The sequence below is a fragment of the Gadus morhua genome, chromosome 2, assembly GCF_902167405.1.
Source record: "Gadus morhua chromosome 2, gadMor3.0, whole genome shotgun sequence".
NCBI lineage: Eukaryota > Metazoa > Chordata > Actinopteri > Gadiformes > Gadidae > Gadus > Gadus morhua.
Genome location: NC_044049.1, coordinates 13,377,624 through 13,405,273, shown reverse-complemented (window position 1 = coordinate 13,405,273; position 27,650 = coordinate 13,377,624). Strand labels below are relative to the sequence as shown.

The 27,650-nt window shown below is 41.2% G+C and overlaps 1 protein-coding gene across 3 annotated transcripts; it reads left to right on the top strand.

The window, feature by feature from the left end:
• Positions 1-2,524: 2,524 nt before the first annotated feature.
• On the top strand, positions 2,525-27,098 carry rhot1a (ras homolog family member T1a). 3 transcript variants are annotated; one of them, XR_003974020.1, is made up of 21 exons: positions 2,525-2,917; positions 3,577-3,635; positions 3,965-4,046; positions 4,313-4,356; positions 4,458-4,511; positions 4,622-4,674; positions 5,175-5,283; positions 6,057-6,158; positions 6,676-6,774; positions 7,041-7,149; positions 9,640-9,760; positions 9,961-10,045; positions 10,212-10,357; positions 12,747-12,847; positions 13,251-13,381; positions 13,823-13,906; positions 14,394-14,522; positions 19,088-19,290; positions 21,058-21,180; positions 23,209-24,964; positions 26,111-26,466. XR_003974020.1 is itself a non-coding variant. In XM_030342091.1 (20 exons), the coding sequence occupies exons 1-20, from the start codon at positions 2,881-2,883 to the stop codon at positions 26,226-26,228; spliced, it is 1,989 nt and encodes a 662-aa protein (XP_030197951.1). In that variant the 5' UTR covers positions 2,525-2,880; the 3' UTR covers positions 26,229-27,098. The 3 variants fall into 3 exon arrangements, 2 of the variants coding, with proteins under 2 accessions (XP_030197951.1, XP_030197965.1); XM_030342091.1 differs by lacking the exon at positions 23,209-24,964 and having other exon boundaries at positions 26,111-27,098; XM_030342105.1 differs by lacking the exons at positions 21,058-21,180; positions 23,209-24,964 and having other exon boundaries at positions 26,111-27,098.
• Positions 27,099-27,650: the final 552 nt, after the last annotated feature.

The following is a 27,650-nucleotide window of genomic DNA, read 5'->3' as shown; positions in this document are numbered from 1 at the left end:
TCAACTAATTAGCTGTGCATGTTGAAAATATGTTGATATAGAATATATGATAAAAAATAAAAGTAAAAATATAAGATATAGCACTAGCAGTAGTGCTATAAAAGTATAGCACACTTTTGAGTAATTTTGGTGGTATTAAAGCTAGGAATACAAAATGTTGAATGAATACGTAACTGGAATACGAGACTGAATTCACAGGTATTATAAACAAGTAACGTTATTATGCGGTGATGGCAGTCATGTTGATGACAATGCTATAAACCTTACACAAGCACACACACACACACACACACACACACACACACACACACACACACACACACACACACACACACACACACACACACACACACACACACACACACACACACATAATATATGACACAACTTTTATCAATAAACAATATAATAACGACAAAGGATATTGCAAGAAATGGGCTAAACTATTGGGTTGTAGTATGGGATGAAATATAATGTACACAGTCTTGTACCTTTGCCTTTTCTTCTGTTTTCCATATTATTTTTTGCCTTGAATCAAATGTTTTATGGTCACAACTATTGAACTTTAAATGTTCTTTTAAATGTTCTTTCAGAGGATTCTGCTTGGGTTTGAAAAGTTTTCAAAAGAATCTTTGTGAATACAGATGAGGCCTGCACTGCTTCGATAATGCCCATGGCTCCCTTTGTAGTGGTGTAATATTCGTCCCTGGCCATTAGTTGAGAATAGACAAAACTGAAATTTCTACTTCATGAAACAGGTATACTTGAGAAATTCTGTAAAAAGAAAGAAGCCTGCCCAAATGTCTAAATATGAACAATTGGCCTATAGCCATAAACTTTATGTCCCTAATGTTGAAAATAGGCCTACACACAAAAAAAAACACAAAACCCAACACGTCTATTCTGAACAGCAACTGGAACCGTTCAAGAAGAGGTGGTTCTGCTTGGACACCCAGGAAAGGAAGCAGCTTTACTACATAGGCCGCTTGGTGAGGACCGACCCCAAGAAACCCACATACACACCTTGCTCCACCCCTTCATTCTCATCCATCCCTGTTGTGCTTTCCATTTTAATCTGATGGCAGAACTCAGAGGAACAAGGCAACATTTTCATTGGAATAGCAAGGAATGGCTACACTGCAAAGGAGATCACTCCGAAGAGCCCTTGTGGGTATAAGTGGAAGTGCAGTATTCTGCCGGAGACGCCTCAGAGGGTGTTTTTGTTCATGTGTGAGCGGGAGCAGAAGCAAAAGCAGTGGCTGGAGGCCTTCAGACAGGTATAATCCAGGCCCATGGACCCCCAGGATTACACCGGTAAACCACAAGAGATGAGCTGTATTTTATAGAGTTGAGTTGTGCAGCTGATGGTTTAATTGGAATGTAGGGGCGGGGACCTTTTTTTCTCCCAAACTCCTAGTTTAAATATGTACAGAATATACACTTCTATGGGTTTGCAAAACATCAAGGAATATTTTGAAATGGGTTTCCACATCCGTATCAGTGACTAAAATGAGCGCGTCGCGGGCAGGTGTATCAAGAAATGATTTATAAAGAGCAAAGGGTTTTATTTTACTGAGTCAAGTTACTTACGTGGGTAAAAGGTTTAATAATGACTAATGACTATATTATAGCCTATATACAATTAAACTATAAAAAAGAATGACATTCTGTTGTTGATTTTGTAAATTGTTAATGCTGGTATGATGTCAAATGTTAAACGTGTGATAGTGCAATTCTTGTTTTAGTTGTGAACATTCAAAGAAGGCAAAGATGAGCTGTACGAGGTCTAAGCCACAGTTAAGTGACAGCTGGCAGACATTTAGCTGCTGACTGCATCACTGCAAATGTACCTGGCTCTACTGTAATCAATTCTCTGGAGTGTGCAGAAGTGATAACAGCTCATGCTTAACACACAACAACAACAGAAACAACAACACACTGCTGAAGCTTTCCATGCTGTGGTTTAGTTGTGTTACCACATCGAAACATGGTGCTGGTAATAAGATAAAGCATTATAAGGAACTCTACGGCAAAAGCATATTTTAAAGAGGCTGGCAATGAAATGGCAAATGGTTGGCCAAAATGTTGGGGAGCGACAATGACACCCAATGAAAGCCGTAGAGTCAATGAACAGACACAAAAACCCTCCAAAAGAATCCAACTACATTGTAGGCAAGTTTAGACTGCACTACCTCTAAGTGACAATGGCAATATCAGGAAACCTCTCAATTAAAATGGCTTTCTGTCTCAATTGCTGATGCCCAATAATACTATGCAACTGTCTTGTTATTTCATGTTTAATACCAGCGTATTTGAGTAGAATTAGTATGCAATTAAAATTATAAATGTTATTTTTTAAATGAAGATATATGTCTTATGCCTGATTAATTCATTATATATTATACCGATTATTATGGTTTATATTTTTCAATAGGCAGTTCATAGCACATTTTTCAAACTGCAGTAACTGATTCTGACTCCAGAGAGTGCTGGAGTGCGTTTTATATTTGAATTGAAGTTTGTCCTCTAGGGCTTGCTGTATTTGCCGGGTATCGGAGGTCAGGCGTGTTCGTAACATTATAGAGAAATGTTACAAGAAGAGTAAATAACCGGGTAAAATAGGATGAAGTCCCATGACTAGGTTCAAAAACGGTCTGGCTAATGGGCAGATAATTCGCCGAAGCCAAAATAAACGACATAGAGAACAAAACTGAATACATAATTTGTACGACCGTTTTGTCCTACAAAGGCGCGGATAGTTTGACAGCGATAGGAGTGCACTTCGCAGGCCTGACGTTAGGCAAATCACTTGCATCTTAAACAATCTATGACAAATTAAGACTCTTCTTTTCTCGCTCGTCAAATAAAGACAACTCGAATATGAGGAAGGACGTGCGGATACTACTCGTCGGGGAACGTAAGTGGCAAATCTTCCCAAATCCCTAGGTTGTTGGACTGATATCCTAGCTTGCTAGCAAGATGCTAACAGTCCTGCCTAGCAGGTTTATACCACTGCAGAAAAGGAAACAGTGATTTGACATGTTGGATAATTTACATTGCACCTTTTGCAAATCACCCATTCGATATGTACTGAATGCCTTATATATATATATATATATATATATATATATATATATATATATATATATATATATATATATATATATATATATATATATATATATTAGTTAATGTTATGCATATATATATATATATTAGTTAATGTTATGCATATTGAATCAATGTTGTGAATATAATTTGTCGTGATTTTGGTTGTTTTTCTCGTTTCTTTTGGTGGTGTTCATATAAGAAACCAATGTTATAAGGGGCAAAGGTGATTTACACTGTCTGGCCTATTGGTTATGTTGTGTCTAAAATGTTAAAGGAAAGCCCTTTTCTGCGGCTCTGTACTGTTGTGGCCTTAATAAAGTGCAGGAATTCCAACACTTGATATTCCTACATGGCGGTTGCCACCCTTATCTTTGCCCTGTTGTTCAGCAGACCAACATTGTGACACCAAGTCGAGGTCATAATCCAATATCCTACATCTTTATTTTCTTCCATGTGTCCATACAGCCAAGGTAGGGAAGACGTCGCTGATTATGTCCCTGGTCAGCGAGGAGTTTCCTGATGAGGTATGCATCTCCAGACCATGACAAATGCATAATAAAAGACCCACTTGCATCATGAATGACTTAACTGAAGCCTATTGAATGAAGATACGGCCAAAAAGTTTTGCTGAATCATTCACATGCAAACTGTAATATTATATAACCGCACGTTGTCGTTTCTCAAAATCATCATCTAATATAGCACTTGTTAACCTTATGTGATGCCATACAAATCAATTGTGCATCAGATCTGTATGTGGCTAGCTAAAAAACATACAATGCAACACCTGGACCTAGCAAGGACTAACTGCTCTGGAATTGGTGGATCACCCTTATTGTCCATCATGGTCCAGGTTCCCCTTCGAGCCGAGGAGATAACCATTCCAGCCGACGTCACGCCGGAGAGGGTCCCCACACACATAGTGGACTACTCAGGTAAGCCTTGATTCTGACTTCCCGGCAGTGCTTTTAACAGATTGACAAGTTGTCTTGATTATGTACACATTTTTCAAAATCGTTGAAAGTTCCATAATATCCGCATCAGGCGTCATTGTATAATTTTGTGTAATAATGAATACACGTATTGTAATTTAAATAGGATCCACATCGCTTCTAAACTGTTTGATACAATATTGGTGAATAAAACAATAAATGATGATACTGTAACCTCTCACTCCTTGCATACATGTTTAATCCTTTAGAGGCTGAGCAGTCAGATGAACAGCTCTATCAAGAAATATCAAAGGTTTGATTGTTACAACTAAAATTAAATTCCCTCTTCATGGTTCTTATTACTACACCTAGTATTTAACTTGTCCGGCAAACTTTAATAATTTGTCTTTTTAGGCAAATGTTATCTGCATAGTGTATTCCGTCAACAACAAGAAGTCCATAGAGAAGGTGAGTGTTTTGAGAAGGCCTTTCACTGTGTTCTGTCGGTTTGGGGTGACATGCACGTATGTTCCTGGCTGTTTCGTTTGATTTTTGTTATATATGTCCCCCCTGCCTAGGTGACGAGCCATTGGATTCCCCTCATAAATGACAGAACAGACAAGGACAGCAGGTGTGTTTTATAGTGTGTCTGTGTGAGAGCCTCTCTCCCAACCGATAGTGTTACCTATTTGGAACCAGCATACTAAGGGTCAGTAGTGGCATATTCCAAATTATATAATCGTTCTTCAGTCTTCCAGTCTGTCCTGTTAACTGGTCAAGCATAGTAGCTAGCACTCAATCCCTGAGCTGAACTAATATGGGATATAATTTGTACCAAATGGCATTGTTTGCAAATTTTGTGTCTTTAAAATAAACAATATTTTTTCAGTCATACTTTTTCTTCATTCAAGTTTTGTTCAAAATATCATTATAATATCGAATCTTCAAACACAATATTGTGTATCGGGTTGAAGGGGATGAACACAAACAATATTCTTGTATACTTTTCTTTTTTTAAACATACAAAACGAGGATAGAAGAGAAAAATAGCAATTCTGTATTGATGAACAATATACATCACTTTTTTGACTTGGTAATACCAATGTGCTCATTGTTTTTTTTATTGATCAGGGTTCCATTGATCCTGGTTGGCAACAAGTCTGACCTGGTGGAACACAGCAGTATGGAGACCATCCTGCCCATCATGAACCAGTACCAGGACATCGAGACCTGTGTCGAGGTGATGCATTTATATTATTATATATGTATTCAAATTTATCCTTGGAGGTTATATTGAGATCAAAGCACTATGGAGCCCAACAGCTCATTCAATTATGTGGTACCAAATATGAAAGGAGTCTAGTTGCTTGAAAGGAGTCTATCCACACGCACACACACACTTTCCAGCAATATAGACATCCATCTACATGCCATAGTTGCCTCAGAGTAAATTCATTGGGGGACTGCTGTGTTATATTAAAGGAAATTGCACTTTATGAGGTTTTCTAACAATAATATGAGTCCCCCTAGGCTGCCTATGGTCCCCCAGTAGCTAGAAATGGCGTTAGGTGTAAAATGAGAACTCTGTATCCTGCTCCGCCTTTGAAAAAACGAAAGCTCAGACGGGCCAGGTTACCTCCCCTTCCTCTGCTTTGCCCGAACCGAGAGCTACGAACATGCGAGTGTCAAATGTGTGTGTGAATACACCCACTATAATGCAAGTGTTCTACACTTCTTTGTTATTTGGAGAACCGTTCTGCTGTTGTTGTTATGGCGCATAACACGCAACACAATAACACAAACTTGCGTAATCCTCCCATTTGGTGAAAGGTCTAGAGTGCGTCGGGTTCTCTGACGTCTCAGGTGCTTCAACAACGAGACTCGTAGTGGGGGTCATCTCGGCCAAGGTTGAGAAGGAATTGGGGGGAACGGAACTTTGGCTTTGACTCCCAAAAAAATCTTTTTGTCTTTATACACAGCATTTACACTTTCCTGTGCTTCTCTTTCTGTCAGTGTTCTGCTAAGAACCTGAAGAACATCTCTGAGCTATTCTACTACGCCCAGAAGGCTGTGCTCCACCCTACCGGACCCCTCTACTGTCCAGAGGAGAAGGAGGTGAGAGGAGGTGGTGGATCCAGTGTGTACCTATGGGCCTTATGCACCGGGTAGTGGCCATCTTGGTTTTCAACACTATCTTGGTGCGGGAACAAACAGGTTCCGCATTAACCCTGTTGTGTAAAATGTTTTAATTTGACACCATCTTGTTACGATCAGTTCTGTGGAGTCAGTTATCAGATCGTTCTGAAAGTTCCATAAAATCGGACACAGAAATAGAACTCGGAGGGGGACATGAACACCTTCTCCCACTTAGAAGTTGGTAATTACGGTTACTTTGACATTTGGCATAGGAACACTCAGAAGTTGTTTAGATACTGGCCATATAACATTGGTATATCTAGAAACGGGAGAGATACTTGATTAAACATGTGTCAGATTATTTAATGTACACTTAGTTGTACATTAACATAAGTTTCTTAAAAATGTTTTACCTTTCCATCTAGTTGCTTCACTTTTACATCAGAACATTTAAGGTTTCTCTGTTTGACTAAACAAATGCCTTCCTTTGTTTCAGATGAAGCCTTCCTGTGTAAAGGCCTTAACACGTATATTTAAAGTGTCTGACCTGGACAACGACGGCATCCTCAACGACAATGAACTCAATTTCTTTCAGGTACTCCGTTCTACATTTCTCACAAATTAAATTTGAAACATGAATCAATAGTATGTCTGAAATAAAAACATTATTTAGCGAGTTTCTGCGACGTAACGTTTCGCTATTGGTAAATAATAGGGTTAATTGCTTTTGTTAAGAGCCTAACGAATCCAAGGTTGTTTGCCGATCACAAACTCGCTTTAGAAGTAATGTATTTGATCTGTATTATACTTTATTCTATGTTGCCTCAGATGTAACGTGTGTGTGTGTGTGTGTTTTTGTAGAGGACATGCTTCAACACACCGCTGGCGCCCCAGGCATTGGAGGACGTGAAGAACGTTGTGAGGAGGAACATGACAGATGGCGTCCAGGACAACGGACTGACACTGAAAGGTCAGTCAACCTTTTCCCTCCGGTTCTCTCTAGGGATGAGACAGAATATTAGATTATTAGATTATTCGTTTCCGAGGGTCAAAGTCGATTTTTAACATTTGGACAGTTAACATTTTTTCCCATTCAAATAAACAAGAATTAACGGACTGAACTAATGTTGGACAGGTGTCCAAGGGCATTATCCCGCTTATACCATGGTCACTTGCCATAGAAAGTAAATGAAGACCATTCATTTATAGGGGGATTATTTTTTTATCAATACGGCAGATGTGCACGCAGAATTATCGGCATAAGAAAATTTGTTTGACCGGTTGCCATGGTTATCTCTGTGATTAATTTGCAGTTGCGGTGTTAACCAGCGATGTTGTCAGCTAACTGTTACATTAAACTGTGATCAGAAAACCCGGTTACATGCTATAGACCCTATAGTATCTGGTATAAAGGCTGGGACGAATTTCAAATTCTAAATACGTACTCTTTATGTTGAAAGTATAGACCGTCGCGATTCAGCCTTTATACCACAGATACTATAGGGACTATAGCATATAACCGCGTTTTCGGATTACAGTTGTCCATGGCTGCCTTCGTGAATGTCGGCACACATCGAATAATCGATTATTCGTTCCTACCACCCATCGATTATTCGACCATGATTATTCGACCATTCCCTCTTGGGCATTTTTCCTTGAGCGATGCTTAAAGGTCCAATGACATGAAAATCTCACTTTATGAGGTTTTCTAACATAAATATGAGTTCCCCTAGCCTGCCTATGGTCCCCCAGTGGCTAAAACTTGCGTTTGGTGTAAAACGAGCACTAGCTGTTCTGCTCGCCTTTGAAAAAACAGAGGCTCAAGCGCGCTGATTTAGACTGTCTGTATTCATGACGTCATCAGGAATCTCAGCTCCTCCCCTTACTCTGACTGGCCCGCCCAGAGACGTTGGCCCGCCAATGAGACTCGTGTGTGTGTGTGTGTGTGTGTGTGTGTGTGTGTGAATACACACACTTTAACGCAAGTGTTTCTTGTCGGTTCTTTGACGTGTCTTGTATTTCCACAACAAGACTGTTGTGGGGGTTATCTGAGCCATGGTTGAGAAGGAATTGGGGGAAAGGAACTTTGGCTTTGACTCGCTGAAGTACATGAACTGCGTCATGCCGCCGGTTGCCGCGAGGCACCATCGCCCGGCAGCTGGCAGCAGGCAGCGCGCGGTTCAGTCGACTTCAGGTTGATGTGAAAGTGGAAGAACCAGAGACGTTGCAGAACCCGACAAAGTCGTTTGTGATTCATCATATCGTCTGGAGGTGCACACAGCTTTTGGCCGTGATAATATTTATCAAATGATATAGATTTCTATGTATTATATGATATTATTTAGATATAAAGCTCCAGGACTGTAACGCAAGCGTTGTACACTTCCTTGTTATTTGGATAACCGTTCTGTCGGACTCTCGTCTCTGGTATTTCTACAACGAGACTCGTATTGGGGGTTATCTCAGCCAAGGTTGAGAATGAATTGGGGGGAAGGAACTTTGGCTTTGACTCCCTCAAGAACATGAACCACGACATGGAGGAGAAAGGGATTGTTGGCGGCGAATGTCTCCCGCTTGAGACCCGCTGAGGGACCACCGCCGGAGGCGGAGGTGCCTATGCGCTGCCCGGCAACGATCCCTTTCTCCTCCTTGTCGCGGTTCAGTCTACTTCACATTGATGAGGACGTTGAAGAACCAGGAACGTCGGAGAACCCAACGCGGTCGTTTGAGATTCATAATATCGGCTCACACAGCTTTTGGCCGTTATAATATATATTATATGATATATATATCTATGTACGCTATATGATAATATTTAGATATAGAGCTCCAGGACTCCCGTGTGTTCTAGAATATTTACAGAACACGGCTAAAGGCTATGTGCGCCTCGCCATTGCGATACATCCACTGTAAACAGAGCGCATGGTACCGTGGCTGCAAGCTGCTCAGGGCCACACCCCCACCCTCCTCCTTGACCCGCCTCGCTCCTCCTCATTTGCATTATAGCTACAGACACCAAAACAGCGCATTTGGGGGAAGCTCAATGTGCGACTGGCTCGGAGTGGCTGTAAATCTGCACCACGGCTGAATTTCGGGAACGTCTTTGAATACTGTGTTAGTTGCCCACAATACCTATATTAAAGAATACATAAAATAGTTAGCGTACCGGGAGTTTATTAAAAACAAGTCGATTACTGGCTACCGTAAATAATATAATAGAAGCGCCAACTAATTGAACTAAAACAATCACCCCTAATGATACTTGGCTGTTTTCAATTGGTTGTCGCCTCTTATATTATTTACGGTAGCCGATAACCGACTTTTGCTGAATTCCTGGAAACACGGTAAGGTACAGACCTTACTTATCAACTATTTCTATATCCACAAACGTATAAATATTGGCTATAGCAGCTCTCTCACCTGCTTACTTGACTCAACTCTGATTTGTCCATGGCTGCAGGCTTCCTGTTCCTGCACACACTCTTCATCCAGAGGGGGCGGCACGAGACCACCTGGACGGTTCTCCGGAGGTTCGGCTATGACGACGATTTGGAGCTCACTCAGGAGTACCTGTTCCCCTTGTGAGTGCTCGCCTGCTGCTATTTAACACACAGAACGAAGAGAATGGGAACTATAGCGAAGTCTGGAAGCATATTGTATTTGATTCACTTTTCTTGGCTCTGTAGTTAATCACAAACTCTTGTCCGCAGCTGTGTTAATGTTTACCCCACTAAGGCTGTTCTTCTGCTGTTATTTCAAAACCTTTTATTTGTCCGTCCAGGATAAAGATCCCCCCAGACTGCACCACCGAGCTGAACCACAACGCTTACCTGTTCCTCCAGAGCGTCTTCGACAAGCACGACAAAGTGAGTGGAATGGATAAAAAAATCTATATTTCTTTCAAAGCAAAGGCTTAAATAGTCTTGTGGTTAAGGAAGTGGTCTTGATTGGTCTTGCCGTTTGTGTTGCTTCCAAAGAAAAAAAAAGAAATAGGATTAGGATTATTGTTGATTGGTCCCATTGTATCCCCAGGACAGAGACTGTGCCCTGTCGCCAGAAGAGGTTAAGGACCTGTTCAAGGTGTTCCCCTACATGCCCTGGGGCCCTGATGTCAACAACACCGTCTGCACCAACGACAAGGGCTGGATCACCTACCAGGGATACCTCTCTCAGTGGACGTACGTTAAAAACTCACTCACTCTCTCATAGGGGTGTACGGTATAGAAAGAAAACGGTGGGAATTTGCGCTACAGTATGGATTTTGACGTTAGTGTGAGACCGGTGTGACCGGTAGACAGTGTTGTGACGAGTAGTCCTGACGGGGCGTGTGTGTGGGGGTGGGGGGGGGGGGGGTGTTTCATATAAATCGCATCCTATTTTTTTCTAAATCAACAATAATTTTTTTAAAAGGTGCTTTTCAGCACACTTTATCATGCTCGACTCTGGTAAAACGGTCGCCGACCGTCTTCTCTGTGCCAAAAATACCGCTGCTTCGGGTTTTCCTTTGATAGGCGCGTTGAGAGGAGGAGCGGGCGAATCTGCTGTTTATAACTGTACCCGCGCAACACTTGAATGAATGCATGCTTGTCTCTGTGTGCGTGTTCGTCACGGATCATTGTCTGTTATGTGGAATTACTTTGGATTTAGCTCAAGCAATATTAACCAGCAACAAACAATATGCAAATAGTGCCATAGAGAGGTGTCAGCGCCGCAACACAACTTATTTAGTCACATGAAATCACAACACAAATGGAGTATGAGTAATGCATGAAGGCTAAAAGTGTTGCATCGGCTATTGACGTGAGTTGTCTCACGTCAACTCAGACATCCATAAAAGCAAGCCCGTACATTGCGGCACCGTATCCATCCAGGTCACAAAGACACCCCGAAATCACCAATGCAATCACATTCCATTTGGCCAAAGATATGTGTCCAATAAACACTGTCAGTAATGAAGGCATCAATGAAAGGGTTAACAAAGCCTACTTGACAAAAAGTATGTTATCCACTCGCACAATTATTTTCCATATTGGCATTACCTGTGCTGTATGTAAAACGTCTGGGACTTGGGCACTAAGGAGATGGCTTTTCTGCAGTCCTGCATTGAATTGTTCTGAATCAGTTGCATTCTGTTATGGCATATTTATTTTTTTAATCCTTTATTTTATTATAAACATCAAATTTACAAGTTTAACAAATCTTTTACGATTTAAACATTGTAAAATCTGTCCCCTGTTGATTTAAGTTGGTCTTATGAATGCAAAGATTTGTACATTAGCAGGAATGTAGCATAATGGATCACTGATGTTAAGGCACGGTTATGTTTACGTGACCGTTCAATAAAAATATATTCGTCAATCAATTTAATAATCGTGGTAAATAATCAAGGTATCAAAATTGATCAAAATAATCGTGATAATTATTTTTGCCATAATCGTGCAGCCCTAATTTTGGGTAGTTAATGCAAAGGTAACAAAGGTTAGTGGGAGTGACCATCGTGGAGAGTATATGATTGGTCATGGCTGAAGTTAGCCATGGCGATAGAGGCCAAGTTAAACTGGAATACATGATGTGTTCGAGATGCATCGTAAACCACCCGCACAAGTTGCTCTTGTGACGTTATTTCCTGGCTTGTAGCACTTATAGCATTCCCGTTTGTCTATGTGGGCATCCATCATGAGGAGTATGTTATTGGCTAGTCATTGTTATTGTCAGCTACATTTGCCACTTTAGCAAAGCAGCTCGGAAACAAACAACAAAACTTAACATTGTATTGCACGCACAGAAAGACCATGCAATTCATAAATTGGTGACGGCAGCAATGTATTCATGTGTGTAAGAGCATTTGAAATCGACATTTAAATGACCAACGTAGTACAAATAAAAAAGAAAATACATCACATTATGTTTGTCGTGTTGTACAGTTATCCTCCCTAAACTCGGTGGACTCAGAATCCTCAGTGGATATGACCATAATTGGGCGTGCCTTGGTGTAATGTCGCAAGAAAGCTGGGATATTTCCCACTTTGCAACTCGTGTGGGGGGTCTACGATGCATCTCGAACACACCAACACTATGGGGGAAGTGGGTATGTCTGCAAGTCTGTACAATGACTTGACTGTACAATTAGTTTTTATATTTACCAAGGGACTGTATATAGCTACAGAAATTATGCCAAACAAATCCAAAAAAAAAAAAATTTGACGGAAATCTAACATTGCTGGTGGGTGGCGCATATACGTCTCCCTGGTTAAATTCAATTAAAAAAGCTTGATGTCACGACCATTGTTGTGAACACCGATGCATTATTGATCTTTATTTTTACACCTGATGGAAGTATGTTTTCTTTCCCTACGAGAGTTTTCTACTTTGTTAATGCATAATAATTACAACAACAAAAAAGATTTTTTTTTTGATAATTTTTTTTATTGATTTTATATACATTGGTAGTCAAGGCGGGGCCCTATTGTTGATAAGGCGGCCGCCTTAACAACACAGTGCTGGGGGAAACACTGTCCTCTCCCACATGTCACTCTTTACGTTGCTCATGGCTGCTCTTGCTGTCAGGTTAACAACGTACCTGGACGTGCAACGCAGTCTGGAGTACCTGGGATACCTGGGCTACTCCATCATCTACGAGCAGGAGTCTCAAGCTGCCGCCATGACAGGTGAGAGGACAAGTGCTCCGGAAATAACACTTTTCCCATTACCGTTTACATGAAAGGACATGATAACATAATCATTCAGAAAATTCAACTTTTTGCACTAGAAACAATACACAGACATTGTAATATAATTCTACTTATCTTGTCCTCTATTTATATACTATTTATACTTTGCACTTTCCACTGTCCAAGGTTTCGATGATATGCTTTGATCGTTCCCGACTTCGCATATATATATATATATATATATAGATATAGATATAGATATAGATATAGATATAGATAGAGATATATAGATATAGATATATCTCTATCTCTATCTCATTTCTTGATACAAATATCTGCAAAATGACAATCAATGTTAATGAGGTAGCATTTAATCTGAAAATGCATGTCATCTCCTCAGTGACGCGGAACAAGCGCATCGACCTGCAGAAGAAGCAGACGCAGCGCAGCGTTTTCCGCTGCAACGTGGTTGGGTCGCAGGGGAGCGGCAAGAGCGGCTTCCTGCAGGCCTTCCTGGGCCGCAGTCTGCAGGTGAGTTGAGGATACCCACTCCCATAAGCAGCCTCTTTCACCTTAACATGTCTCTGCATGGCTTATCCTTCGCACACACGCAAAGCCACAATGTTGCATAAAGTTGTACATGCCTACACAATCTACACAACATATCATTACACCTAATGTCCAATTAAGGGTAATTTCCTAGGGTTAGTGCAAGAGATTTGCCAATCAGTGATGCTACACATGACCATTGTGTTGCTGTGCATCAAGGCGCTGATACACATGCTGCATCAACCTTTCACAAAAATATAATTGGGCAAAAATGACATTGAAATAAGTTATTATGCGTTTTCACTTGGTTCAATTAAATTTAAATTCAAATTCATGAGAAATGTACAGTCTTGATGCAAATTGACTGCCTGGCATGGCTTGGCATCACTGCATTTATATGATGGTGTTGTCGTTCCATCTCAGCGACAGAGGACGATCAGGGAGGACCACAAGTCCCTGTATGCCATCAGCACTACGTACGTCTATGGACAGGAGAAATACCTTCTGGTAAGCATGGCTTTCCTGGTTCCACGGGAACCAGGTCGCGTGTAGTCTGGATTAGTGTTACGTAATCTCCCCGTTATAAAATATGGGTACCACTCATCCTTATTCCATCTGTGTCTGTTATTTCTCCCTCTCTAAATATCTTGCTCTCTTTATTTATGTAAATGTTGTCTGTTATTGCAATGACATTAAACTATTGTTAGCCAGCAGGATTAGTCATCCTATCAATTCATAGAGTACGACTTTTCCCATTGAAAGTAAAGATCTATCCACAAGACATGACCTAGCTCACCCCCTACACCACTGAGGGCAAACTTGTTACAAAGGTCACCGTTACAAATTCTCATGGCCTCGAAAAACCTCTTCAACAAAATAAGACAATCCTACATTTAGCGTTTAATTTAGTTCCTAACTAGCTATTGTACTATTTGTCACTATTGATGGACGGTGATGATTTCTTATGTGTCTTCTTTGCCTCTAATCCTCTCAGCTGCATGAGTTGATGCCAGAGTTTGACTTCCTCGGTCCCGATGAGGCCGACCTATCATGCGACGTTGTCTGCCTGGTGTACGATGTCAACAATCCACAGTCATTTGAATACTGTGCCAAGGTCTACAAGGTGTGTATATACCAACAACCTGTTGGAAAATGGAAGGCTAAACGCAAATAATATTAAAAGTTGGCTGGCGTGTTGATAACTGAACTTCCATAAGCCTAATGAGAAGGGTGCGCCTGCCTCTACAAACACAGTCCTGCGATGTCTGGATCAATCAAGGTCAGCTTCAGTCTCAGGTGCGGCTCAGCATCCATCTTGCTTCTGTTTTTGATTTTTATTACTTATTATTTTTATCAAGTAAAGAGAAGCCTTTCTCGCATGTATATGGTCGCAGGAGAAAGCATAAAGTGTTGTCTGATAGAGCAGGGTATTTGCTTGGTGTGATCGATTAATCGAATTCAAACCGACATCGCGATACAATGGAACACGAGTTGCAAATCGCCAAGACTGTGTTTATTATTTTTAATAAAGGGTTAGCTAACCCTAACTCTGTTTTTAGTTTACAATTCAATAGTTAAATAAAGATGTTATATCAATTCATGCATTAAAGGCATATTGTACGGGATCCAGTAATATGCACTTTTTAATATGTTGTTGAAATTGGTTTTTACATCCTGACAGCAATAAATAACTTATGGGCAATGAAAAAAAAGCGGAAAAAAAAAGAATTCTGTATCTGCTATAAACCTGTTAAAATGCTTACCAATCGGAGACACTGTGCCCGGATCTAAAGAACCAATCACAAGCCTGCGCGTTCTCTCCCCTCTGTGTACGAGCCTGAGCCGGCCTGAGCGCGTTCACGGAGGGCAAAGAAAGCGTTGTTGTCATAGTAGTTCATGACAGTGGACTAGACCTAGTGAGCCTACAACGTTTACACAATGGAAGAGAAACAACTGAAGTTACCACTGCCACCGTTACTTGCCCCGGTTCATCCTTTTAAAAAGGCAAGAAAAAGAAAGACAGAAACTGAAAAGGCAGCAACAAAAAAGAAGTTGGAGACTGCTCGAGGAGAAACGAGAATAAATATTGGATTAGCTTTTCAGCGATGGCGAAAGCTGAGGGAGTTGAATGGCCTGAAAAGTGACGCAATGGTTGCCGTTGAAGTAAGCCGTAAGCAGCAGCAGCGCTCGTGCACGCCTCTGTGTCGAGGGGTGGGGGCAGGGAGTCCTGAAGGGTGGGGGAGGAGTTAAACGGAACTCCGCAGAGAAGCTAATTTCAAATCATGCTAGCTCTCTCACATCGTACAGTATAGCTTTAATTCATCTCAACACATAGGCCTGGCCTAAAGGAAAGAGCAGTTTATATTTTGACTGTTTCTAATGTTGTGTTGGTCATACTATCGGATGATTAATTGCTTGTCCTATCACGATGGAGAGCCACCATCGTGATGCCACGCCCCCCCCCCCCCCCCCCGTCAGACACATTAATCCTAGTCTCTTCTATAGTAAACCTAACATTTTTGTAAGGATTGCTCTGTAAATTAAATTGAGAATATAACAAATTCATAGGAATTACATTTTTAAATTGTAAGAGATATGCTGCCCGTAAGCGTAGTCGAGGGGAAAAGGTTCCACAATCTGATCGCATTTCTCCAGAATGCACAGTGCCACGTTCCCAAACTATGTGTGGCTGGAGAAAATTTTCAGAGAAGAAAGTTGCCACCTGGACAGCATTGATTACGGAGTCGTACGTGACCCTGACGTTTACTTTTTTACGGACTGGGTTGTGCAGGGTGCGATCCTGCATACCAGCTCAATACCAGCGAGGCACACTGCTGAAAACATGAACTTTCGTTTCGAAATATTTATTTTAGAGCTGTCAAGCGATTAAAATATTTAATCGTGATTAATCGCATTAATGTCATAGTTAACTCTAATTAATCGCGATTAATCGCAAATAATTTTTCTATGCTAAATATCGTTGATTTTTTTGTCCCATAATTCTTCTCATTTTAATTCTCTTATCAACATGGTGAAGTGCATCGGCTTGCCTTGTGCAAATGATTTTTTATTGATAACAACATTGGCATATACACTGATCAAAACAGGACGATACAAAAAAAGAGCCTATAGTTCAATTAAACGACTGCTTTGAACAAATGTCATTTGAACATAGCAGTCAGGCTACTGCTTCTTTGTTTTGAGCCAAAGAAAAAAAAAAAAATAATTTTTTTTTTTTTTTTATGAAATGCGTTAATCGCGCGACAAAAAATTTAACGCCGTTAAATTTGGTTTGCGTTAACGCCGTTAATAACGCGTTTAACTGAAGCTCTAATTTATTTAAAAACTAAAATATCTGTTTTAGTTTGTATGTTAAATTAAATGGTTTTATAAACTAATTCTGTTGCAACGAGGAGGTGCAGAGCATCAATATCCTAATTAAAAAAACTGTATGGTTAAGGCAGCCGCCTTAACAACAATAGGGCCCCACCTTGAATACCAATGTAATGAAAAAAATAATATATATATATATATATATTTTTTTCTTTTATTAATTAATATGCATTAATAAAGTACAAAACTTGCATGGGAAAGAAAACATCGCTCAACACGTCATTCTCTGGATGGTGTCCTCACCATATCTTCCTGCTGCCATCTGCTCTAGGATGACACGCTTCAGTTGGGCTTTCATTTCGGAATCATCATCTGACTCCTCCAGCACAACTCCTAAATGGGCCAACATGGGCAGCATGGAGGACACCATTACGTAGTTTTCTCCAGAGAGAATGGCTGTGAAGTCCAATACTGGCTTCAGCGCATTGTTCACAGATTCCTGAACACTTATGTCCTAGCATGTCAGCTGGGGGTGTCGGCGGCTTTTGTCTTTAGCAAACACATGTTTGATGGCTTGCGCCTGCTCCAGAATTCTCTCCACCATGTGCTGTTATGAACCCCATCGTGTTGCACAGTCCTGTAAGAGACAGGGCTATTAATTATGACCTTTAAGTTGTTGCCTAGATAATGAACCCCGTAGCCTAAACTGGAAAAAATAAGTTATTCAAGTTGTGTGTTTCGCAAACTTACCATGATCAATGAGTGCTGAATTTCCCCCTCCTTTCCACTTTCCGCAGCTCATTGCTTTAGCCAGCTGTGCGAAAACGCAGTGTTGACTGTGCGTTAAAGCCCGAAAGCTCGGCCTGTGCTGGCCCTCTGTTGCGCAAGCGAGTTGTTCATTGCCAGGTTCAAGTTGTGCCCAAAGCAACTTAACCATGGTCATTTCTACTGCCGGATGGCTGAAACAATATTCGCCCCATTGTCGGAAGTTATACAGGCAATTTTTTTCTCCTGTAGTTTCCAGGCATTCATTTTATTGTGCAGTGCTTCTTCTAAATTATCTGCTGTATGTCTTTAGGGCATGAGGCTAGTTTGTAAGCATTTGGACTGCAGTATCCACTCTTTATTCAGATAATGCACTTACATGTTAACTTGCATGTACGGCATCATATTACAGCCGGACCACTTGTCCAAATATTCTATATCACCCAGCTCTATCGAGATGTTACTTCTGACCTTGTTGAAAAGATTTTGGATAGCCGTCTTGGAGAAATATTTCCGACCTGGCAGCTCGTATTGTTTATCAAAGGTATGCAGCATGACCTTGAACGCAGGCTTCGCCGCTGTATTTACCATTTCTCTGGCAAGGTAGCGAGTTACCACGTCTGTCAACTGCTTCCATCTTTCACTGTCAGTTTTACATTTAGTGTCTTTAGAAAAAGCCACAGTTATCGTCTGTTGACCCTGGCTAGCTTTTTTACTGACCCAGCACGGGCAGGCAAGGTGGCATATTCTGCTGGATGGTGCACACACAAGTGGTTATGAATATTTGTCGTCTGCCCATCGTGTGCGCGGATCACACATGAGCAGATCTTGCACACATCGTCAGTCGTGTCCCTTGGCTGTCCACTCTCATCAGGTCTGAATCAGAAATCAGGTTTAGCAACCAATGCCATTGTTTCAACTATTAAGTGGAAGACGGGAAGCTATTTTTCTTACGTGCAAAAGCATTCAACTAATCAGATATGAGAGGAGCTACAAAATAATTGCATATAAGAACAAAGTATATATATATATATATATATATATATATATATATATATATATATATATATATATATATATATTACACACACACATTCATTTCAAATTTTCCATTGCATTCCATGATTATACTCCTGTTAAACGTAGTTGTAGTGGCGACTTAAGTTTAAATCTTTCATGACTGATATTGTTTCTTAGCAAACTAGACACATGAGTTTGCCTGTGAATTCCATCTACAGATACTCTGCTTCTCATCTTGACTGAAATGTACGATTTCCTTGATCGACTTTTCTGTACTTTTTTTTTCTTATTAAATCTAAAATATCTGCTGGCCTAAATGAGTGAGTTGACATGCACTACATTGTGTACACTGGAGGAAGAAAAAAAAAAAAGTTTTTTGATTGGATGTGAGTTATGGCGCCCCCTGTTGCAAAAGAGGTCCTTTACTTTTCGGTGGACTGCTTCTATACGTCTACCAACTTTAACGACCCTCAGTTGTTTGCCTTTGTAACGGTTGAAGTCAGCTCCCCATTGTTTTCCATTGTAAAAAGAAATAGCTTGGTGAGCAACTGCAACATTTTCTTCTGGCAGAAACACTTCATGGACAGCAAGACGCCCTGCATGCTGATTGCAGCCAAGTCGGACCTGCACGAGATCCGACAGCACTACAGCCTAACCCCGCTTGAGTTCTGCCGCCGACACAAGCTCCACCCGCCCCAGCCCTTCACCTGCAACACCAGTGACGTGCCCATCAAAGACCTCTACACCAAACTCACCACCATGGCTATGTACCCGTGAGTACAACTCTGGCATCCTTCCTCTCCTCTACCCTCCTTTCTGCTCCTCTCAGAGTATTTGACTCAGTGTCTCGTCCCCCCCCCCGTCCCCTCCTCCACCTCCAGAGATCTTCCCTTTGCCTTCACCTCCTCTTTCCTGCTGATGCTCCTTGCCTTCGTACCAAACTGTTCAGATCCCTTTGCCCTTCCAGAGTTTGTCCGGCTATAGGGCTGCTTTGGGTGGATTGTAATGGTGGGGATGAATTTAGGAAGTTAAGCTTTTTATTAAAAATGTTTTGCTTATTTTGCCCAAGAGAACATTGTCGACAATGTAAATTGACTGTACTAGGGTCGTCCAAGTATTGAAATCGATCAATCAAGACTCCCCTACACACATCACAGCGTGTACTCTACCCTCTTATTGGTCTGTAAAAAATCAGTTCAGATCAAAGATTTGTGACGAGCGATTTCTAGAACGCGGCAGAGAGTTGCATTGGTCTTAAAGTTGAAGCGGTGTAGATTGTTTAGCACCTTTAAATCAGAGTGATTTATTTTTACAGTTGAAATTATAACAATGCAATTAGTGGAAATATCACCGGGCTGATATTTAGTATCCCATCAGTTGCCGAGAACTGCAGCATCCATATCTTCAGTCGCTGAAGTTTGTGTTTTCTTTTTGGATGAACCAGTGCCTCGCCAACTTCCCCCTCCTGGCATAACATTGGCGTGAGCAGCCTGTCTTTGCTGATTTAGTAGCAAAAGACGGCTCATGTTTCGGCTCGCTCAGTTTCATCGCAAATCTCTGATCTGAATTTAAGGGACTTTACTTTCTGCGACTCAATTGACCCGTTAATGTAAAGTGGATCTTTCAGGGTTCAGATAAGCCTTTCAAGAAGATTAAAATCCTAGTAATCCCCTTCCCTGCTAAATCTCCATTTAAGAAGATCCTTTAGCCGTGACTGAAACAATTGGTTTTAGCCCTCAAGAGGCCCTTATAAAAATTGTGGCTTCAAGGATTTAGATGATGGGGGAAGCACAATATAGATCTTAAGATACAAAACAAAGTGAATCAGGCTAGTGTTTTGCTATTTAATAGAGTAGACCAATGAAGCTCTTCTCTTGCCAGTGTTAGGGACTTATCTTAAAGGGACACTTCACCCATTTGACTCATAAAATAAACAGGATAATACTTTTTGCTGGGATTTATTTGTTTTTAATGCGTGACGAGACTAAGTTTTGGATTAAACAATATCCCGAGTTTGAGATCTCAATCTCGGGATATTGCCCTATATCCCGAGATAACAAACCAATCAAATTGCGCCATCTTAGGAGGTTCACGTCTAGCATATATAATATCACTGCCAAAAGCTGTGTGCGAGTCTGGATGATTTTATGAATAAACAACTGCGTCGGGTTCTCCGATGTCTCTGTTCCTTCCACATCAATCTGAAGTTGCAGTTCAATCTGGACTTCAGAGAGTCAAAGCCAACGTTTCTTCCCCAATTCCTTTTCCAACATGGCCGAGAATCAATACACGGGTCTTATTTTGCCAACCCCGTGTTTGTGTGTGTGTCTCTCTCTCTCTGTGTGTCCGCGTGAACCCGAGCCAAATACTTTCCATATCTATCTGACTGGGAGTCAAACCCCCCACCAAAGCTACCTCTACACCATCATTCCCACCGCCCCATGTGTAGTGCAGCTATGTTTGCGGGACCTCAGTGTATGTGTTGTGAGCAACATTTTCCATTTGTGTCTCCCTCCACACTGTTGTGTATCTCTCCGCAGCCACGCCCGTCTCCGCTGCACGTGTGCCAGCAAAAGGTGCGCGTATTGCCTGTGTCAGAAGCTCTTGACGCTGGGACTCCTGCGCAGTGTTAAGGCTCAGCTCCGCCGGGTGGCGCTCCACAGGTCCATAAACAGTAGATCAACTCTGGTGGCTATTAACATTATCGTCCGCTCCTTTACCTCCAATATCCTCCTCCTCACTAGCTAGTAGGTGGTAGGGTGGGCAGGGGAAACCCTCTTTAACACTAACCCTCAAGTACTTTCTATAGTGACCTTTTCCCATTTCCAAGCTACCCAATCGACCCTGCATATTCACCACAAGGAGAGCAAATGTAGGTGTGTGTGTGGGTGATACGAGTTAAAGTTCCCTGTATATGTAGCACTGTTTGTAAACGGTCATAACTTATCTTAACAGTTTACAATGGCCAGCATAGAACTATGTACTGCATGTGCTTGTGCAGAGAAACTTTTAAAGGTGTCGAGTACCACGAGTTAATGTCCTGTCACACCCGCTCATGACCCGGAAATAAAGCACTGTGGTCCTTCCAACCGGGTTTACAGTTGGAAGGATGGCTCACACAGTTGAGCTATGGTGGTGGTTACCGTGTTGGCATGTATGTGCTCTAGCCACATCATGACCTCTAGTTCCCTGGCCGGCCTCAGTGGCCGCTGCCTGGACTCTCTCTCTCTGGCCTGCTGGGCCAGCTAGCGTCCAGCAGCCAGGCCAGGGACCTAGCACCACTGTGGGTGATGCTGCCTACCATGGCTGCTTGAATGACGTGTTGTAAAGTGGAGCAGGTTGGAGGTTCCTCTTGTGTTGGATACCAGTCGGACCTGCATGACTTTCCACATAAGATTAAAAACAGGGACACAATTCATTAGCATGAATTTGCATCTTTTGGGGGCATTTCTATTTAAAGGTTGGGTGTGGGATTTGCGAAACGGCAGCAGATTTTGAAAATACACAACTCAAATGGTCCTACCCCCTCTCCTTCAACGCTGACTCTGACTCCACCCATTCCAAGTACCTGGACGCGCAATCATGCACGAGTGCGAACACAAATGCGCGAGAGATAGCCATTAGCTAGTTAGCTAGCTCCAGTAGCTACCGCAGGATAACAACAAACAGAAGCTTGCTCTGGGTCACGAGCTTTGAGTACGTGCATGAAGGGGTCGGGCGGGGGGAGAGGGGGAGTGCAGTACGACCGTTTGATTGACGTATTTACTGTCCAATGCTACTCGGTGGGTCTGGAAATCATTGGCTGGAGTTTTTCAAGCCCTGCCTGTTCCACAGATGATTGACTTGTTTAATTTTCATGTCAGTACTTCTAACTCAGTGTCTTGTGGGTTATGATAAGGATTTCAAGTAATTTTGCAAAAATTGCCAAAAAAGAGAATTCCATACCCAACCTTTACCATTGCATTTGTTCCCCACTGCGATGCGAAGATATAAGGTATAACCAGGGTGTGTACTGTAGCTGAAATAGGATGGAGGTGTGACTAATTCCGGTGGTATAGCAAAGTCAGTTTAGATATGCTAAAGCGTTAAATTGAATGCATATCTCTTCATCCTTAACATATTGCTACCAACTCTTACTTGATTTTCTTTTTATAGTATACATATGACATAGCAGAGTAAGTAGTGGCAGATATGTGATTTATGCCTCCATTGTTATAATAATTGATTCGTAATTATTTCATAACGATCAACTTTTGCCGGAAACTGAGCAGTTGAGATTTTAGATTCTACACGGCTGAAATTCTTGATTTAGGATTTAAGGATTTAACCATAGCATGCCCTCCTATACTTGTTCTCATGTAGTGGATATGCAAAGTGGAACGTAGAGTTGGTTTGGTTGTTTGTTATTTGCATGAGTGTGACGGATGTAACCCATGTTCATGTCCCCCATATACCCTCAATTGATAACCTAATGAAGTGTGGAAGATTGAAACAGATTTTTTAATGTATTGGTTTTCTATATTTTTGTTATTCACTAATACCAAACAGTATGCTGAGGGGATCTAATCAAATGAAATTATTTTCAGTTTAAGTTTGTCAAGTGATTACTACCAATGTAATTTATTATTTCATGCTACTGTCCTGTCCTCTCCCTCTGGCCCCTCTATCTCTCTCTCTTCCACATCCTCTAGGTCTTTATCTACATATCTCTGGCTCCCGTTGTTCCTCTTCCTCTTGCACGTCTTCACTCTTTGCTGATTTATTTGCACTAACCCTAATAACCCTACCCTTTTATCTGCCCTGAGCTGCTAATGCCTGCCCTGGTCAATAAGCACAACATCCCCCTCTAGTGGTGGCAGGGAACAATTACTGCATCTAGCACATTCGGTTGTCATAATGCCCATGTGGTTCGCTCCTGTATGGTTAGTTAATACCGTATGGTTTTAAGGGGTCTCTGTTGCACTGCACATTTGTTGTTAAAAGCATGTTACAGGGTTTGTGTTGGCTGAATTCGGATGCTGAAAGAGTGGAATGGCGTTTTGTTGGACCCCATCAGAGGACTTGGCTAGATTGCCTGCTTAAATGTAATTTGTGTACCCTGGCACTCAGTTTATGTGCCTATACTTCATGGACTATATGGAATTGAGCATACCAAATTATTAAAGGTATTGGAGTACAGTACAGGTGAACTTGAATATCGTGCAAAAGTTCATTTATTTCAGTATTTCTAGGTGAAACTAATATATTATATTGACTCATTACATGGATAGTGAGATATTTCAAGCCTTTATTTGTTATAATTTATATGATTATGGTTTACAGCTTACGAAAACCCCAAATTCAAAATCTCTGCAAAATTTGAATAATACATGAAATCAATAAAAAAAAAGGTTGTGAATTCCACTACGACCTGGCATATGTACTACAGCGTTTTATACAGCTAGATGCGTTTAGATACGAGTCCATCATTACTGAAAATTCCTGCCACATGCCAAGGAAAACGGGGGGAGGAAAATCTTTCTTTTGATAGACCATTTAAAGGCTTAGGAACCCTTTGCCGGTGTTTTGGATTAATTAGCTGATTAGAATGTGACACTTTGAGCCTACAACATTAAGCCCTTTCACAATATTCTAATTATCTGAGATTTTGAACTTGGGGTTTTAATAAGCTGGGTATAATCATCAGAATGATAACAAATAAAGGCTTGAAATATCTCACTTTCCATGTATTGAGTCTATATAATATATTAGTTTCACCTTTTTGAGTTCAATTACTGAAATAAATTAACTTAAGCACGATATTCTAATCTTTAGATTTTCAGCTGTATATTCCCTGCAACCTGGGCTTGGTTGTTTATATCTCATGCTTAAAAGTCCTACCAAGACTTTTGGCTCTCAAGTTGACTTTAAGGACAAACCTTTTTTGCTGTTGTGTAAGATCCTATCTGAAATAGTGAGCAACAGATAGTAATGCGTTTGTTTTGTTGAATTTGTTTATCCTATTTGGGTCAGGGGTTGTAGTATAATGTGGTCTTGTGAAGCCCTTTGATATTTTAACTGTGATTTAAGGTCTCTACATTTGACGCAAATTGATAATATTGCTATATAAATATTATAATATAATAGTATCCGGTCAATACGTTGTGCAAATGTGTATTCACTCCACCTTTACACTAAACTACCAAACCCGGCTTTCATGTGGTATGTGTGTGTGTGTAAACTCATGCATTGTGTGTGTTGATTGCACTCTGCGTAAAACTTTGGGGTTTTGCTTGCACTTTGTGTAGGTGGAGTTAAGGTTGTGGTTCTGGTTGGGTGGGTTGTGTGTCGGTGTGTGTATGTGTGCTTGTAATGAAGAGGGCAGTCATGTGATCCCTCTTCATCGTGGAGGACCCCACTGTTGAAATCTACACAGACGTGCAAAGGCTGGAGACTGCAGCCAGAAAGGTGCGTGCGGGCGTATGTGCTCTTCTTCGTGAGTCACCGTTGTACACACACTCGCCTCCTCACGTTTCATGGAAACACTCGATGGTCGCATCAGGGGAGGAAGGTCAAATGGTTCTGTTCCATGCATGGGGATGAATTCCACAACCACAACCCTTGCCGTTTTCGGTTTTATTCGTTTATATTATGACTTCAATGCATTCCAACTGAAAGAGTCTTTCCTTTAACTTCCTGCTGCCAGGAGGAGGGTCTATAGCTCGGCCCGGGGCCAATGCTATAGAGGGGTAGAAGGTTTTGGGGGTATTTTGGTGACTGGCGTTCACTGGAGATTGAATGGTGGAGGTGTGGGTGTGTCTCTATAGGTTAATTTGGTTACTTTGGTCTTAGCGTTTAACCCTCTTAATTCCTTTTTTTCCCCCTCAGCTTCCCATCAATGCTCCCTTAATGAGCCTCCAGGTATAGTCCAGAATGCGTTTGCCTCACGCTAAAGCAGCTGTTTGTATGTTTTGCCACTACATGGCAGGAAGTATTTTCCACAAGCAGTACTTGATTTATTCCTCATTCTACCTATTTCAGTGTCAGCAGCAATGTTGGTGTCCTAACCTAGCTGTTTCGTTTTCTAAATTAACTCTTAAAACTAGTACTCTATCTTTCTCCATTACTGTCTTTCAGTCCCTCTCTGGAGCCAAATGACGAAATGAAGCCTGTCTGTTGTGAACAGTACATTGTTTGATTTTGATACCAACTCAATATCCATGGGATAGAAACCAGAAAAAACAAATTTATTAGATTAACTGTATTTATCCAGGCTTGCTGTAAGTCTTCTTCTAGGTACATTTTCTGGGTCCCAGTTGGTGTTCCGACAAATATCAAAACGACAAAAATCTCAAGAGGTACATTTTTGCATGAGGAAAACTAATGTGGTTTGTGCAAATATAAACCTACACATAAACGATAAGTACAAGAAGTTCCCAGGAAAAGAGATCCTTTGTTTCGTCATTTGGCCAGAGGATATAGATGTTGGTGGACCAGAATCAACCACCCACACACCCACACAAACACACCCACACAAAAACACCCACACACACACGCAACCCGACTCATACCCTCCACATTGCCACCTAAGCTCCCTTGTTTTTCCTCTTCCAGGCACCTGGCGCAGGTGGACTCAAAGAACTCCACGTTCTGGCTCCGGGCGAGTCTGGGGGCCACCGTATTCGCCGTGCTGGGCTTCGCCATGTACAGAGCACTGCTGAAGCAGCGATGATTCACCGTCACCGGGTGCATGCATGAGACATCAAATCCCCCGTCCCCCTGCTCCTTCTCATGCCATAATGGCCGCCTTATTCCTGACAGACTAAAGACTACTCCCGCCAAACCACCCGGGCCTCGCTGCATCATCATCACCAACCCTGTGTACGTGTCTCAAGAAGAACAAGTGGATGGCCAGATTGATGCATTTTATAAATATATATATTTGAAAATAAAGGGTGTTTTTTTTCTTATTTTGTTGAGTGGAATTGGAAATGGTTTATTTGAGAAATCTTGAGAGATTTGTGCGCAGTTTAGCTGCAGCCAATCTAGGATCATCCTATTCTATTCTAGGCTATACATAAGGTAGTCATGTTTTAAACTTTTAATTACACATGCACGCATATCAACATATACATTTTAGGATTGAGCACCTCCCCAGAGAATTTAACCCAGAAGAAAATGGCAAGGTTGATGTGACTGTCATCCAAACAAAGCAATTTCTATCTTCAGAAAATTGTGTAATGCACCTTTCTTGTTTATATTAAATTATTTTCTTTCCATTTACTTTATTTTTTTGTTCCGTTTATTTGGGGTCTGTAAAGAGTGTTTTGCTCAGTGCCACATGGAAAAGATGGAGGGAATTACATTTCGGTGTATGTTAAGTATTATCAATGATTGTTTATATTGAGAATCTCGTGCGCCTTTTCTGCTTCTAAAATACAACTTTTTTCTGTTCTGTTCTCATTAACTTAACTAAAATTATTTTATTCTACACAATGATCTAATACCCCCCCCCCTCCCATAAAGCTATGGAACTGTTTATTCGTATGGACTTTTCCAGCCCTTACAATATAGGTACAATAAATATGTGAGTTTGATCTGATACTGCCTTGTGTATTTTATTCTGAGTCTTAAAATGGGTGCTGATTGATAAACCTTAAGTTTACTAATAGAGCCTGGCTGGCCCCTCAGATTCACTCATTACACCTACTTTATGTTTACAACTGGGTCCAGTGCTGGAACATAGAAGTGCCCGTCAATGAATGGGAAGTGACTGATTTGTACAGTGCATTCAGAAAGTATTTACAGCACTTTACTTTTTCCACATTTCGTTATGTTACAGCCTGGAATAAGGCTGGAGTCGATTCATATTTTTCTCAAAATTCTACAAACAATATACACCATAAACACAACATGAAAAAAGTTTTTTGTTAAATGCTTTCAAATTTATTAGAAATAAAGAACTCAAATATAATATGTACATAGGTATTCACAGCCTTTGCTCAAAACTTTTTGTGGCACCTTTGGCAGCAATTACAGCCTCAATTATTTTGGGATTTGAAGCCACAAGCCTGGCACATCTATCTATGGCCAGTTTTGCCCATTCCTCTTTACAGAACCTCTCGAGCTCCATCAGGCTGGAGGGGAGTGTCGG